Consider the following 16,998-nt stretch of genomic DNA (forward strand, 5'->3'; position numbering starts at 1 on the left):
CCATGTTGGGCTCTGTGCTGAGAACATAGAGTCTGCTTGGGATTCTCTCCTCTCTGTCTCTGCTGCTCCCCTGCTTACACACTGTCTCTCAAAATAAATAAATTTTAAAAATGCATCTCTTTTGAGACAAATGAGGCCAAATTGGCCTCATTAATTTATCTTTTTATATATCTTAGAATATCTTAAAATGTATTTTATAAAGGAAGCATAATATTCCAACTACAAATGCCTGGTATAAATTAAGTTATATGTGAACTCTAATTTACAGAAAACATTAAGGAGATAAAAAAGATATAGAAATACTAGGAAAGCAAGGAGCCAAGATGGCAGACAGCATGGAAGTTTTCTGTGTGTCTTGCATCCATGAAATACAGCCAGACCAACACTAAATCTGATCTGAGGATTAACACAACAATCTGCACAACTTGAATGACAGAATTCAGCAGGTATGTGGCATGGAGAGGTGAACGTGGGGAGACAGAAACCGCAGAGGGCAGGGAGCTGCTTTTCATGCAGAGAGAGGATGGAGACGGTGGGCAGGGGGGAAGAATATGTGAAAAGCACCGCTCCCCAAAAGCAGCTGAAGAGAAAGTGGAAAATTGGAAACAGCCACAGGGACTGAACTAAAAAGGGAGAATAGAGAAAGGAGAGGGTTTAAATTCCATTAAGACTGTAAACAGGAGGAGTGCAGAGTCTGAAACTCCACAGCTCGATACTAGCAATGCTCTGATAGGAAGGGTGAATCCCCAGGAGCAGAGTTGGGTCCAGAAGGTTCTCAGGCCACACGGGGAGAACAGTTCCACTGCTGGAAGGACAATTGCTGGAGGCTGTGAGGCCACCTGGTCCCAGAAGACCCCAGAGAATGGCCCCATTCTCTGGCACTAGAACAAGATCATTTGGGGTGAAGCCTGGTGCCAGATGTCTGTTGTGATTTTCCAAAATCCCTGAAATGCTGTTGCTACACTATCTCACGAACTTTTTCTGGGGCAGGCTAGCACCTGGCCACATTCTCGGGGCACTGGCAGCAGGGTCCAGCAAGTGTTCCTACGTGCTGCCAGCACCCAGCCATTATTCAATAAGACCCTTCACAGAGGGATAGAGACAAAGCCACAGTCCCTCAGAAGGGGGGGCTGGGGAAGGCAGATGCATCTGAGACAAAACTCGGCAAGGAGGTGCTGCCTGGGGCTTGGTCATGGACAGTGTGAAAGGGGGGAGTGGATGGAAACCGAAGATGAAGGATGGGTTCGCGATTGCTGATCAAGGAGAACAGAGTCCCGATACTAGAGACTGGGTAGCTGGGTGTCGCCATTTTCATCACTCCCACATATGCAAATATGCACCTACAAGCGCCACAACAATCCACTCCAGTAGGCTAGCAGCGCCATCTAGTGGAGGATGGAGAATGCCAACTAGCAGAGCTGTGACACTAAGCCCCGCCCAACTGGGCCACCCTCACTCTTCAAGAACACAAGTCTCACCACCTACTTAGTTTATGGTCTGTCAAGTGCTTCATACTTTGACTTCTAGGGGAAAACGAAGTAATTTCAGTCGTATTTCAGTCTGTTAGCCAGTCCACCTATCCGATTTTCTTTTTTTTCTCTTTTTCTTTTCTTTTTATTGAATACAGAAAGAGAAAAAAAATCATTTTTATTATCATTTTTTATTAAAAATACTTTTTCTTTAAATTTTTTCTACTATATTTTTTACTTTTTTGTAATTTTTTCCAAACTCTATTTTACTACCGCCATTTCATTTTAGTCTACGTCAGTGTATTCATTTTTTAAAATTTTCAAACGATTTCCTTTTTTTTTTCTTTTTTTCCCTTTTCTCTAATCTATCAAGCACTTTCAACACCCAGACCAAAACACACCTAGGATCTAGCATCATTTATTCCATTTTGTGTGTGTGTGTGTTTGTTTTTAATTTTTTAATTTTAATATTTTTTAATTTTAATTTTTTTTATTTTAATTTTTCTACCTCATTAATTCCTTTTTTCCCATCAAAATGACGAAACAGAGGAATTAACCCAGAAGAAAGAGCAGAAAGAAACGACAGCCAGGTTCTTAACCAACACAGATACAGGCAAGATGTCTGAACCAGAATTAAGAATCACCATAATAAGAATATGAGCTGGTGTCGAAAATATATAAGAATCCCTTTCTGCAGAGATAAAAGAAGTAAAAGCTAGTCAATGAAATTAAAAAATGTTAAAACTGAGCTGCAATCTCAAACAGATGCAGCGGTGGCAAGGATGGATTAGGCAGAACAGAGAATCAGCGATATAGAGCACAAACATACGGAGAATAATGAAGCAGAAGAAAAGAGGGAGACTAAGGCAAAAGAGCACGATTTAAGAATTAGAGAAATCAGTGACTCACTAAAAAGGAACAACATCAGATTATAGGGGTCCCAGAAGAGGATGAGAGAGAAATAGGGGTAGAAGTGTTATGTGAGCAAATCATAGTGCAAAACTTTCCTAACCTGGGGAAGGACACAGACATCAAAATCCAGGAAGCACAGAGGACCCCCATTAGACTCAACAAAAACCGACCACCAACAAAGCATATCATAGTCAAATTCACAAAATACTCAGGCAAGCAGAGAATCATGAAAGCAGCAAGGGAAAAAAGTCCTTAAGCTACAAGAGAAGCTAGATCAGGTTTGCAGCAGTACTATCCACAGAAACTTGGCAGGCCACAAAGGAGTGGCAGGATATATTCAGTGTGCTGAATCAGAAAAATATGAAGCCATGAATTCTTTATCCAGCAAGGCTGTCATTCAAAATAGAAGGAGAGATAAAAAGTTTCCCAAACAAACAAAAATTAAAGGAGTTTGTGACCACTAAACCAGCCCTGCAAGAAATTTTAAGGGGGTCTCTCTGATGGGACAAAAGATTAAAAAATAAACAAACGAATAAATAAAGACCAAAAGCAACAAAGACTAGAAAGGACCAGCGAACTCCAACTGTACAAGCAACATACTGGTAATAAGTTCATATCTTACAGTACTCACTCTAAACGTCAATGAACTAAATGCTCCAATCAAAAGACATAGGGTAACAGAATGGATGAGAAACCAAGATCCATCTATATGCTGTTTACAAGAGACCCACTTGAGACCTAAAGACACCTTCAGATTGAAAATAATGGGATGGAGAAGCATCTATCATGCTAGTGGTCAACAAAAGAAAGCCAGATTAGCCATACTTATATCAAACAATCTAGACTTGAAAATAAAGACTGTATTGAGACGTAGAAGGGCATTATATCATAATCAAGGGGTATATCCACAAGAAGACCTAACAATTGTAAAAATTTATGCACCAAATGGGATAGCACCCAAATATATAAATCAACTAATCACAAACATGAAAAAACTCATCGATAGTAATACCATAATAGTAGGAGACTTCAACTCCCCACTCACAGAAATGGACAGATCATCTATGCAAAAAATCAACAAGGAAACAATGGCTTTGAATGACACACTGGACCAGATGGACTTAACAGATATATTCAGAATATTTCATTCTAAAGCAGCAGAATGTACATTCTTCTCCAGTGCACATGAAACGTTCTCCAGAATAGACCACATACTGGGACACAAATCAGCCCTAAGTAAGTACAAAAAGTTCGAGATCATACCGTGCATATTTTCAGACCACAATGCTATGAAACTCAAAATCAACCACAAGAAAAAATTTGGAAAGGTCACAAATACTTGGAGACTGAAAAACATCCTACTAAAGAATGAATGGGGGAACCAAGCAGTTAAAGAGGAAATTAAAAAATATATGGAAGTCAATTAAAATGATAACACCACAACCCAAAACCTCTGGGATGCAGCAAAGGCGGTCATAAGAGCGAAGTATATAGCAATCCAGGCCTTACTAAAGAAGGAAGAAAGATCCCAGATAAACCACCTAACCTTATGCCTTAAGGAGCTGGAAAAAGAACAGCAAATAAAACCCAAAACCAGCAGAAGACAGGAAATAATAAAGATTAGAGCAGAAATTAATGCTATCAAAACCAAAAAAAAAAAAAAATAGATGAAACCAGAAGCTAGTTCTTTGAAAGAATTACCAAAATTGATAAATCACTAACCAGTCTGAACAAAAAGAAAAAGGAAAGGACCCAAATAAATAAAATCAAGGATGAAGGACGAGAGATCACAAACCAACACAGCAGAAATAAAAACAATAATAAGAGAATAGTATGAGCAATTTTATGCCAATAAAATAGGTAATCTGGAAGAAATGGACAAATTCTGAGAAACATATACACTACCAAAACTGAAACAGGAAGAAACAGAAAATTTGAACAGACCCATAACCAGTGAAGAAATCGAATTAGTAATCAAAAATCTGCCAAAAAACTAGAGTCCAGGGCCAGATGGCCTTCTAGGGGAATTCTACCAAACATTTAAGGAAGAGTTAACACCTATTCTCTTGAAGCTGTTCCAAAAAATAGAAACGGAAGGAAAACTTCCAAACTCTTTCTATGAAGACAGCATTACCTTGAATCCAAAACCCGACAGAGACCACACTAAAAAGGAGAACTATAGATCAATTCCCCTGATGAATAGTCCTCAACAAGATATTAGCCTACCAGATCCAACAATACACTAAAAAAATTATTCAGCACGACTAAGTTGAATTTATACCTGGGATGCAGGGATGGTTCTGAAAAACAGTTAACATGATTTATCACACCAATAAAAGAAAGGAAAGAACCATATGATCCTCTCAATAGATGCAGAGAAAGCATTTGACAAAATACACAAAGCTTTCTTGATAAAAACCCTCAAGAAAGTAGGGATGGAAGGAACACACCTCGAGATCATACAAGCCATATATGAACAACCCAACGATAATATCATCCTTAATGGCGAAAAACTGACAGCTTTCCCCCTAAGGTCAGGAACAAGACAGGGATGTCGACTCTCGCCACTGTTATTCAACATAGTATTCAAAGTCTTAGTCTCTGAAATCAGACAACACAAAGAAATAAACGGCATCCAAATCGGCCAGGGGGAGGTCAAACTTTCACTCTTCTAAGATGACATGATACTCTATATGGAAACTCAAAAGATTCCACCAAAAAACTGCTAGAACTGATTCATGAATTCAGCAAAGTTGCAGGATATAAAATCAACACACAGAAATTGGTGCGTTGACTGGGTTGCACAGAATAGGTTGCATTCCTATTCACCAACAATGTAGCCACAGAAAGAGAAATCAAGGAATCGATCCCATTTACAATTGCACAAAAAAAACCCATAAAATACCTAGAAATAAATCTAACCAAAGAGGTGAAAAATCTATACACTGAAAACTATAGAAAGCTTATGAAATAAATTGAAGAAGACACAAAAAAATGGAAAAAGATTCCATGCTCCTGGATAGGAAGAACAAATATTGTTAAAATGTCAATACTACCCAAGGCAATCTATATATTCAATGCAATCCCTATCAAAGTAACACCAGCATTCTTCAGAGAGCTAGAACAAATAATCCTAAAATTTGTATGGAGCCAGAAAATACCCTGAATAGCCAAAGCAATCTTGAAAAAAGAAACCAAAGCAGGAGGCATCACAATCCCAGACTTCAAGCTATACTGTAAAGCTGTAACCATCAATTAATATATATATGTAATCATCAAGACAGTATGGTACTGGCACAAGAACAGACACTTAGATCAATGGAACAGAATCGAGAACCCAGTAATGGACCTACAAACATATGGCCAACTAATCTTTGACAAAGCAGGAAAGAATATCCAATGGAATAAAAGACAGTCTCTTCAGCAAATGGTGCTGGGAAAACTGGACAGAGACATGCAGACGAATGAACCTGGACCACTTTCTTCCATCATACACAAAAGTAAACTCAAAATGGATGAAAGACCTAAATGTAAGACAGGAAGCCATCAAAATCCTCGAGGCGAAAGTAGGCAAAAACCTCTTTGATCTTGGCCACAGTAACTTCTTACTCAACACGTCTCTGGAGGCAAGGGAAACAAAAGAGAAAATGAACTACTGGGACCTCATGAAAATAAAAACTTCTGCACAGTGAAGGAAACTTTCGGCAAAACTAAAAGACTACCAATAGAATGTGAGAAGATTTTTACAAACAATATATCAGATAAAGGGTTAGTATCCAAAATCTATAAGGAACTGATCAAACTCAACACCCAAAAAACAAATAATCCAGTGAAGAAATGGGCAAAAGACATGTACAGACACTTTTCAAAAGAAGACATCCAGTTCTGGGGTGCTTGGGTGGCTCAGTCAGTTAAAGCATCCAACTTGGCTCAGGTCAAGATCTCAGAGTCTGTGAGTTCAGGTCCTGCATCAGGCTCTGTGCTGACAGCTCAGAGTCTGGAGGCTGCTTCGGATTCTGTGTCTCCTTCTCTCTCTGCCCCTCCCCCATTTGCACTCTGTCTCTCTCTTTCAAAAATAAACATTAAAAAAAATTTAAAAAAAAAGACATCCAGATGGTTAACAGACACATGAGAAGATGCTCCACATCACTCATAATCAAGGAAATACAGATCAAAACCACAATGAGATACCACCTCACACCTGTCAGAATGACTAACATTAACAACTCCGGCAACAACAGCTGTTGGCGAGGATGCGAAGAAAAAGGATCTCTTTTGCACTGCTGGTGGGAATGCAAGCTGGTGCAGCCACTCTGGAAAATAGTATGGAGGTTTCTCAAAAGATTAAAAATAGAACTACCCTACAACCCAGTAATTGCACTACTAGGTATTTATCCAAGGGATATAGGTGTGCTGTTTTGAAGGGATACATGCACCCCAATGTTTATAGCAGTACTATCAACAAGAACCAAAGTATGGAAAGAGCCCAAATGACCGTCGATGAATGAATGGATAAAGAAGATGTGGTGTATACACACACACACACACACACACACACATATACATACATACATACAATGGAGTATTACTCAGCAATCAAAAAGAATGAAGTCTTGCCATTTGCAACAACGCGGATGGAACTGGAAGGTATTATGCTAAGCAAAATTAGTCAGAGAAAGGCAAATATCATATGACTTCACTCATATGAGGACTTTAAGATACAAAACAGATGAACATAAGGGAAGGGAAACAAAAATAATATAAAAATAGGGAGGGGGACAGGGGCACCCGGGTGGCTCAGTTGGTTAAGCATCCAAATTCGGCCAGATCATGATTTCACAGTTTGTGAGTTCAAGTCTCACGTCTGGCTCTGTGCTGACAGCTTGGAGCCTGGAGCCTGCCTCAGATTCTGTGTCTCCTTCTCTTTCTTCTCCTCCCCAACATGTGCTCTGTCTCTATCAAAAATACATAAATGTAAAAACAAATTAAAAAACAGGAAGGGGAACAAAACATAAGAGACTCTTAAATATGGAGAACAAATAGAGGGTTACTAGAGGGGTTGTGGGAGGGGGGATGGCCTAAATGGGTAAGGGGCATTAAGGAATCTACTCATGAAATCACTGTTGCACTATATGCTAACTCATTTGGATATAAAGTAAAAAAATGAAATTAAAAATTAAAAAAAAGAAGAAATACTGTGAAAGCATTTCGACTAAGAATCCCTCTAGAACAACAACAACACAAGTTCCTTTCAGCAATTCAGTATATTTTTTCCAGAAGACATTTATCTGTTTAACCTTCATTATAAGGAATGTGCTTATTAGCTAGATGCTCAGTGGTGATCCCACTTCCTGGAGAGAGGCTAACCCAAACATGCAACACGATTCTAAAATAAAACAAGGATTGCTGCCAGCAGGTAAACACAAGCTGCAATGGACACATGGAAACATTAGTAAAGTCTTTTAGAGCCAAGGAAAAGTACACACACACACACACACACACACACCACACCACACAAAATGATACTTTACTTGAATATAAAAGGGTGACCAGGAGTCTTCTTGCAGTAAGATGGGAAGAACATACTAGAAAAGCACAGGCAGAGATAGAAATAAGAATGCACAGGTCGGTGGGGAACTAAATATTAAGTTCAGTATGATTGAAACAAAATTATGAATGAGAGCATTGGCAAGTTAAAAATGTAAGAACCTGGAAATCTGAACACTATGCTAATGGATTTAAATTCATTAAGTGATAAAAGTGAAGAGTTTAGACAAAGAAATCATATAATCAGACTTGCATGTTAGAAAGATCCAGTATACTAAGTGTAGAAGATGAAATAAGGTTGAGCAGGGAAAGGCAGAGACATCAGGAAAGATTATCTGTAAAAGATGACGAAGTACTAAATTGTGTTAATGAAGTCAAAATGTTCAGAAGTACAATGAATGGGATATGGTAATTAGATGTAAGTGCTAAGGAACTATAATTAATTGATCATAAGTGCTATTTACTGAGAGCATTCAATGTTGCTTTAGATCGATAGTGGTTCTTTTGTTTGTTTCTTCTGAGGCCATTTGGACACAAGACAATAAATTATACTCGATCATGTTGAGCTTGAGATGTCCGTGGTTTGTCCAGTTTAATGTCTAAGTGATAGGTGTATATGTGGAATCAGGACTCAGGAATAGTGTCAGAGAAGCAGATTCAGGACTGGATGTCAGCAGCATGTGGGTATTTGGAGAAGATCAGGGATTGGAAAAGAGAGTATGTACAGTCAAATCCCAAAGATAGGGAGAGAATTCTGGGGGACAAGAATATTCATGAAGAGTAAGTATGGGAAACCTGTTATTTTGTTTGCTTGGTTTGTTTTTAAATTAGAGAGGGAGGGAGATGAGAAAACAATGAATAACAGAGGAAATCTAGGAGATACTTTGTCATAGAAAGAAAAAGGAGCAGCAGTGAGAATGTCAAAGAGGAGAAGAGACTAGTATTCATTAAATGCACTAGAGTAGAGAGATCGAGGAATTAATTAAAGGTGGGTAAAGAAGGAAATAGGGAAGGCCTAGAACCTACAGTGTATAGAAATTGGTCTGAGAAGGAAAGGGAAATCTAAGGGACTAATGAGACAGAGGAATTCATGGCCAAGTGGAAAAATATTTTTTCAAGATAAAAATGAGCATAACATGTTTTTCAAAGTTAAAAAGCAAAAAAACAGAGTATTGGTGGAGATACACTGATGAAGCCAAATAAGAAGGAAAGAGATATATGATATGGAGCAAAGGGAGAAAGAGTGATTTTGTCTACAGATTTTGTCTGATATTCCTGTGAGAATATTAGAAAGAAGTGAGCCAAGGATGGATATGGTGGATAACAAACTTACAGAAGGGGGGATTGAGCCAAGGACACAGCGTTCGAAATGTGAGGGCATACAATCCTTCATACCCTCTTTCCTCTGAAATAGCAAAAAGCTTGCTCTCTAGCTGAGTGGGAGGCACTGGGAGGCCTAGAGTCAAACAGGCCATGAGTGACACACGAATGAGAGACAGAACTCAGATACATGGGACAGGATTTCTGAGCCACCGCAGGGCACAGGTCATTGATCTCCACAAGCAGTCAAGCATAGTGTAGTGCCCGGATCAGTATCATCAACAGCACCTGGAAATTAATTTGAAATGCAAATCATCGGTCCCCACCATTACTTGTTGAATCACAAATTCTGTAGGCCAGGCCCAACAGTTTTTAACAAGTCTACTAGGTCATGCTGAGACACTAAAATTTGAGAAGCACTGTCTTAGGGCTTCATACATTACTAGAAGTACGACATGACTGTCCTTCCCTTCCTTGTCACAGTGTGTGCTTCAGAATTCACTTTCCAGAATCTTTTAAAATCTTTGAGAAAGAAAGCAATCTTTATGAGGACTTCCTGAAGGACATTCAGAATACCTGCTTCCCTGGATGTTATAAAATTCACCTATGAATCACATCTTTCCAAGAGTCTTGATCTTTACCGCATCCTATTACCTGCTCCTAGAATTGCTTTGACTGGGCTGCCTGGGTGGCTCAGTCAGTTAAGTGTCCCACTCTTGACTTCAGCTCAGGTCATGATCTCATGGATCATGACTTTGAGCCTTATGTTGGGCTCTGTGCTCACAACTCAGAGCCTACCTGGGATTCTCTCTCTCCCTCTACCCTTACTGCATTCTCTCTCTTTCTCAAAATACATAAATTTTTTAAAAAAGCAGAATTGTTTTCACTAATTATTGTCTTGGAGGCAAGCTATCATCCTATACTTGTAAGGATGATCATAAATTCAATAGTGACTATTGGGATGGTTTTCAGGAATCTACCAACCAACCAACCAAGGGACATGAACACAGGGACCAAGCCCCATCCACGAGTTTTGGTTAAAGTTGAATATTGCCTCCTGAGCTGGAATTACAAGGACTCAATTTTTCCCAGCTTATCCTAACCAAAACCCAAACCCAAATCCCATCATCCTTCTTCAAGTGAGGACCTATGGGTTCATCAAATGATTTTCAAGTGAGCCTGGCCAACTAAACTCTCTAACCTCTATTTAAATCACGTAAATAATTTTCTTTTGACAAGTCACCATGAAATTTTACTGACTATATATTATTTCTAATTTGTTAGTTGTCAGAAAGCTAGGAAGGAGAAATCTGGAAAGCCAAAATTTCAGTCTAACTGTTTTGGCCTTTTGTATATTCATCTGAGTGTTTGTGCCTCATCAATTTTCCATGCCAATTTTCTCTGTGACTAATCCTCATAACTTTTGTTTGGTGAAGTGTAGCTTCTTATATGCACATATTTTTATAAGGTTCTCACTATTTAGAACCCAATGAGGCTTAGAGAAAGGCAAAAGGTTAAAAAAAATCACTTCTTACCTGTTTATCTTCCCTCCATTCTCTTCATTTGTTTAATTAAATAGAATGGTGCCTCCTCCTGATATACCAGCACCATTCTATCAAAGAGTTTTCCAAAGCTTTCATGAAGGAAAATTTATTCATGTTTTTGGTTTGAATCTTCTACCTATTCCTCTTAAATCATAGCCAGAAATGAACGGGGAAATTAGACTTCATAAGAAGGAGTTTAATGTAACCTATGTCTATTTTGTGTTTTCCTTTAAAAGAATTGAGACTAACTATCATTCTAAGCTTTACTAACTGTTAGCATTATTGTTATTGGTATTTACAAACTTGATCTTGTAGCAACCAACAACATGTGATTCCAATTTACTGTTTACAACATCCATATCATTTCAACGTTTCTGCTCCTGAATATATTCTAATGTCACAGAAAAAAAGTTGTACTAATTGACTCCTTCATGTCTTATTTTCATTTGATATGAGCTGATTCAATATGGAAGCTGAGAAGAAAGAGCTTATCAAAACCAAGCAAAACAAAAACAGAAATAATGGTCTGCCTATTTTTCTCCAAACATATGTCTATGTCTGTTCAATATCTAATATTTATAGCTATACTTATCCCTATTATACATATAAGTATGTATATTTATATTAAATATTTCTTATACCAAAAACATATTGCCAGTTATAGTTTTTTCCTTATGTGATAAACTTACTGAAACTTCCAAAGCAAAAACCACCACCATGAATATAGATGACAGCTGGTCTTCGGATTTCTGACTTTCTCTTTGGCAAGTACAAACGTACTGGAGTATCAACAAATGTTGTATCGGTCACTGTGACATTTCCATCTGAGAGTGGCTGTGTATGGTCCAGACTCATTATCATGGAAATTAAGTCCCCATGTTTCATAATACCTAAGTTTCCAAAACACATATCCTGTAAAAGCAAAACAAAATTGAACATTTTCATCTTATATTACACCAAATTTGTAATATTTATTTCCAAGTAATACTGTATAGACTTTATTCCATACTTTTTTGCCTTTGAAAATCTAAAGTATCCTGTATTTTATTAGTAACTGGGTCATTCAAAAGCTGTCAATTAACTGGAAATTATTTTATAATTGTAAATTCTTATCTGGAAAATTTCCAGGTCTTGTAACATCTTTTCTTTTCTTTTTGTTTTATAGGAATGTTGTCATATTTTTCTTCTTTATTGTTCATTTTATCTAATCCAAAAATTTTAAAGTTCTCTTATGCTCACACTAACAGTTATTTAATGCCCTGGTTATCTTTTTTTTCTTTTTAATGCTTTTTATTTATTTATTTTAATCCAATTTAGTTAACATTCAGTGTAGTATTGGTTTCAGGAGTTGAACCCAGTGATTCATCACTTACATATAACACCCAGTGCTCAGCCCAACAAGTGCCCTCCTTAGTGCCCATCACCCATTTAACCCATACTCCCAATTAACTCCCCTCGAACAACCCCCAGTCTGTACTCTGTATTTAAGAGTCTCTTATGGTTTGTCTCCCTCTGTTCTTATTTTTCCTTTCCTTCCCCTATGTTCACCTGTTGCATTTGTTAAATTTCACATGAATGAAATCATATGGTATTTGTCTTTCTCTGCCTGACTTATTTTGCTTAGCAAAATATATTCTATCTCTATCCATATTTTTGCAAATGCAAGATTTCATTCTTTTTCATCACTGAGTAGTATTCCAATTTGTGTGTGTGTGTGTGTGTGTGTGTGTGTGTGTATGGGTATATGTATATATACACAGACACATACCCATACACACATACATACACACCATATTTTCTTTACGCATTCATCAGTTGATGGACATTTGGGCCCTTTCATAATTTGGCTATTGTCACTATTGCTGCTATGAACAGTGGAGTCCATATGCCCCATCAAATCAGTACTTTTGTATCCTTTGGATAAATGCCTAGTAGGGCAATTGCTGGATTGTAGGGTAGCTCTATTTTTAATTTTTTGAGGAACCTCCACACTGGTTTCCATAGTAGCTGCACCAGTTTACATTCCCACCAACAGTGCAAAAGTCTTCCTCCTTCTCCGCCTTCTTGCCAACATCTGTTGTTTCCTTAGTTGTTAGTTTTAGCCATTCTGACAGGGGTGAGGTGGTATCTTATTGTGGTTTTGATTTGTATTTCCCTGATGATGAGTGATGTTGACCATCTTTTCATGTGTCTGTAAGCCGTATGGATATCATCTTTGGAAAAGTCTTTGTTCATGTCTTCTGTCCATTTCTTCACTGGATTATTTGTTTTTTGGGTGTTGAGTTTGACACATTCTTTATAGGTATTTCATATTAACCCATTGTCTGATATGTTATTTCCAAATATCTTCTTCCATTCTGTAGTTTGCCTTTTAGTTTTGCTGATTGTTTCCTTCATTGTGCAGAAGCTTTTTATCTTGATGAGGTCCCAACAGTTTATTTTTGTTTTTGTTTAATGCCCTGTTTTCAACTTTAAATAGCTGTGTCCTAGCACCCAACCCCCATCTCTCAAATCCCATATTTGATAGCACTGAAAAAAAATATCTCCCTGTTATTTCTGATAACTTTTCTAGGAAATTCGTGACATGTCACTGGGCAGTTTACTCAAAAGAAAAAAACTTAAAAATACATGGTCAATAGTACATCAAACACATTCCTACAATTATTTCAGAGTATGGTATTACAGGGTCTTAGAGAATGTCTAATTCCTATACTTTAACAAAGAGGAAGCATGCAGAAGCCCTAAGCTGCAGCCAGTAAAGGTCAAAGCCAAATCTGCACTCATTTTTCCAGACCAACCACTTATACCATCACTTACTGAGTATATGATCTGAAGCAAATTACGCTCTACCTCAATTTTTTTATCTATACAATTGTAATCATAATAATAACAACAAATCCCTCAGTGGGCTGTTGTATGATCTAAGTGAGTTAGGACTTCTAATGTACATAGAGGAGTGCCTACTACATGTAAGTATTTAATGAATCTTGCCTTATTTAAGTATTCTTTACTACTAAAAATTCTTAAGTAATTTCATGCTAACTGAATATAATCAGGTAGAGTGTCCTTTAAGGCAAGATTTTGGGAAATGGGTAAATTAAGCTAATTTTTCATTTAGTGAAGCGAATTTTAAAAAGTGAACTGCTTTTTTTTCTCATTTCTCAGACATTTTATGTTTTTGAGCTGGTAAGTATTTTTGAATAACAAAAGTATCACCTTAGAGATTATTTTGTGCTGTTCTACCATACATTATCTGTAATTCTCAGAGCAATCCTCTAAAGTATTTATGATTAATATCTCCATTTTATAGGTTAAAAATGTACAATGGAGGATTAAGGAAAGTTTGGAAGATTGGACATGCTTTCTTTTACTAAACTCAGCCTTCCAAGTTAACATATGACTCCATAGCAATGCATTCTATTTATCAAGATTACTTTCTCAAAAACTTTACTTTTCACTTCCACTTCCTATGATACAGTAATCTATCTTCTGGTATCTCAACTTTGAGTTACAAAATTCAGTACTGACAAGAATAATTTTTTTTTTTTTTGAGAACAGCCAAGGACTGTTAATTTTACTAGAATAATCTTGCAAGTAAATACATGGGTGCTCTTCTTAGCATCTTTGTAAAAATAAAGAACAATCCATATACACTGTGAAATCTATAAAGTGCATAATTGTGTTATAGATGGACAATGGTGGGAATAATTTGTAGCTGAAAAAGGAAAAGACTATGGAGTCGGCACTTGTTTCCCCACATCTTCTTTCATGTTACGTTAAATCAAGGAGTAGGAGCATTGGAGAAAGAGGCAGTTATGCTTAAGGTCAGCTGCTAGAAGTGATCAGGGAGAGAAATAGCAGGACTCGGCAGATGCAGACAGGAGATGGTTGTGTTTTCACAGAACCACTGTCTGCTGTGCAAAGTACCATGGGACAGCCTCTCCTTATATCATAGATTGTTCTCTCTTCTCTAATCATTTGCTGCTGCTTTGTCTTCTCCTTTCAGCTTCTTACTGTTTCCGTCATCAAATGACCTTTCTGGGAGCCACTTGGTTTGGCAGAAAGAGTACAAGTTTTGGAATGAGGCATTTGTGGCTTCAAATTTTGAAGTGGTCACTTTCTAGCTGTGTGAGATCCTCTGAACTTCTTTTCCTCCTCTGTAAACTGGTCCAAATAGTCGGAAGGTAGTGGGGATTCAGAGAAGTATATATTACTGAAAACCTGTGTATTCTAAGAGCTGAAAAATGCTATTTTAACCATATCTCTCCCTTACCAAGAGCTGTTTTTGCTTGAATTCATAATCGACCCTGCATATTTCAAGTCAGACAATCTCTGAAATCTAGAAATTTTGATTAAAGATAAGCAATGGAGTGGCACCTGGGTGGCTCAGTTGGTTCAGTGTACGACTTTAGCTCAGGTCATGATCTCACAGTTTGTGGGTTCGAGCCCTGCATCGGGCTCTGTGCTGACAGCTCAGAGTCTGGAGCCTGCTTTGGATTCTGTGTCTCCCTCTCTCTCTCTCTACCCCTCCCCCACTCATGCTCTGTCTCTGTCTCTAAAACATGAATAAACCTTAAAAAATTTAAAAAAAGATAAGCAGTGGAAACAAATGAAATACTGAGAGCCCTAAATTAACACCAAATAGGCACAAGTCTCAATTATGTTGATAAGTATCACTTATATATAAGTAAAATATAACTGGAAACTCAAATACGTTAAATATAACTCAAATGTAAGGTATCAAGTAAGCTTCAAAGCTTTCTTGTCAAGAATACCACTTATGCATATCACAGTATACACAAACTTTACATCTGGATACAAACTCCTTAGAAGCAAGAATTCTGTCCCACTCTGTTTGCACAGATGTAGATATAGCTAGTTTTATAACTTAAGTTAATTTTGTGTAATTAATTTTTTCTAACAAAGAAGCAATGGTTATTCCAAAACAGTAATTTCTAAAAAGTTCAAAAGCACTGATTTTTAGTCAACAAGGCATCCCAATATCCAGAAGAAAAAATGTTAATCTTACCATAAATGTGCAGGTTTTAGCAACTGTAAATAAGGCTATTACTTTCCAGTATTCTTCAATGTTGCCTGGAATGGTGATATAAATGTAAGAAGCACAGAGAGCACAAAACAGACCCAAACAGAGAGCTTTGAACCCCATAATATCCCTTTCTCCAGTCTCTTCACAGTGCTGAGAAAAAGAGATTCTGAGACAGATACTGCAAAACATTAGTTCAAGCCTTAATTATTATTAAGCAACTCCCACAGTGTTTCTTCACCCTGTGACGCTGTCATCTTCCTAAAGCTCCATAGGTGTGAGTCAGAGCCTAGATGAGAATTCTTAATAAGCCACAAAATCCAATTTTGTGATTGGTTGGTTGCAGCATTTTGTAAGAAGAGGTTTTAAAAAAAACTAGCTAATATTTCATCAAGATCCTGGCTCATGAAATTAGCATGGATTACTAACTCTGTTGCTTGTTGTGCTGGACCAAAATTTGAGCTAAAAGATAAGGGGTGTGGGGACTTTTCCACATGACATTATTCATCAAGTTGGAACTTTAATAGTCTGAAGTACAACAAGGCTCGGTATAAGTATCTCAGGAAACACTTTTTTAAGTGGTTGTATAGTGACTTTATTCTAATGGTTAACTGGTAAATCTTTAAAATCAATATACACCAAGTAGCCTAGTGTGGCAGGCAACCACGAGCGCAAATATTGGACTTACGCTTGCTGCAACCTAAGATAGCCTGAGAAGCTCCTGTCCATAAAGCTGATCATTTCAATGTTCTTTAGATGTAAGGCACTGGAGATTTTCTGTCTGATCTGTTAGGCCCTAGGAATTAAAAGAACAGTCATAAATCAATAAATCCACAATTCTCAAGCTCATTCCCAGAGATTGGGACTTAAAGAAAGTAAATTTTAGTGATAGAATTAAATTCAATCAGGAGTCTAATTTAAGTATATACTGGACCTCTTGAAAGCATAAGTATTAACTTCAAAGTCTCTCCTAAACTTTATTACTACAATTTTTATTTTTGTTCATTTACATTGCAGTTTCCCTGAATCCCCCAGGAGTACTCTAGGAATATTATTTGTTTTTCAAACTACAACACTATAAAAAGTGCTTTCACTATTAATAATGCATTTAAACTGGAACTTTCCTGGAGAAACTGGTACTAACAGACCTACCCTAATTATG

General features: G+C 37.3%; 1 protein-coding gene across 1 annotated transcript in view; it reads right to left on the reverse strand.

Annotated features, from left to right (window-relative positions):
• AADACL2 (arylacetamide deacetylase like 2) overlaps positions 1-15,994 on the reverse strand; it is a 34,574-nt gene extending 18,580 nt beyond the window's left edge. Inside the window, exons 1-2 of the mRNA XM_045503236.1 lie at positions 15,822-15,994; positions 11,482-11,704 (exon numbers count right to left, since the gene is read on the reverse strand). Of these exons, the coding sequence (XP_045359192.1) occupies positions 11,482-11,704; positions 15,822-15,959 (361 nt within the window). The 5' untranslated portion in view covers positions 15,960-15,994. The remainder of the gene's footprint in view (positions 1-11,481; positions 11,705-15,821) is intronic.
• Between the last annotated feature and the right edge of the window lie 1,004 nt (positions 15,995-16,998).

This window comes from Leopardus geoffroyi, chromosome C2 (assembly GCF_018350155.1).
Source record: "Leopardus geoffroyi isolate Oge1 chromosome C2, O.geoffroyi_Oge1_pat1.0, whole genome shotgun sequence".
Lineage (NCBI taxonomy): Eukaryota > Metazoa > Chordata > Mammalia > Carnivora > Felidae > Leopardus > Leopardus geoffroyi.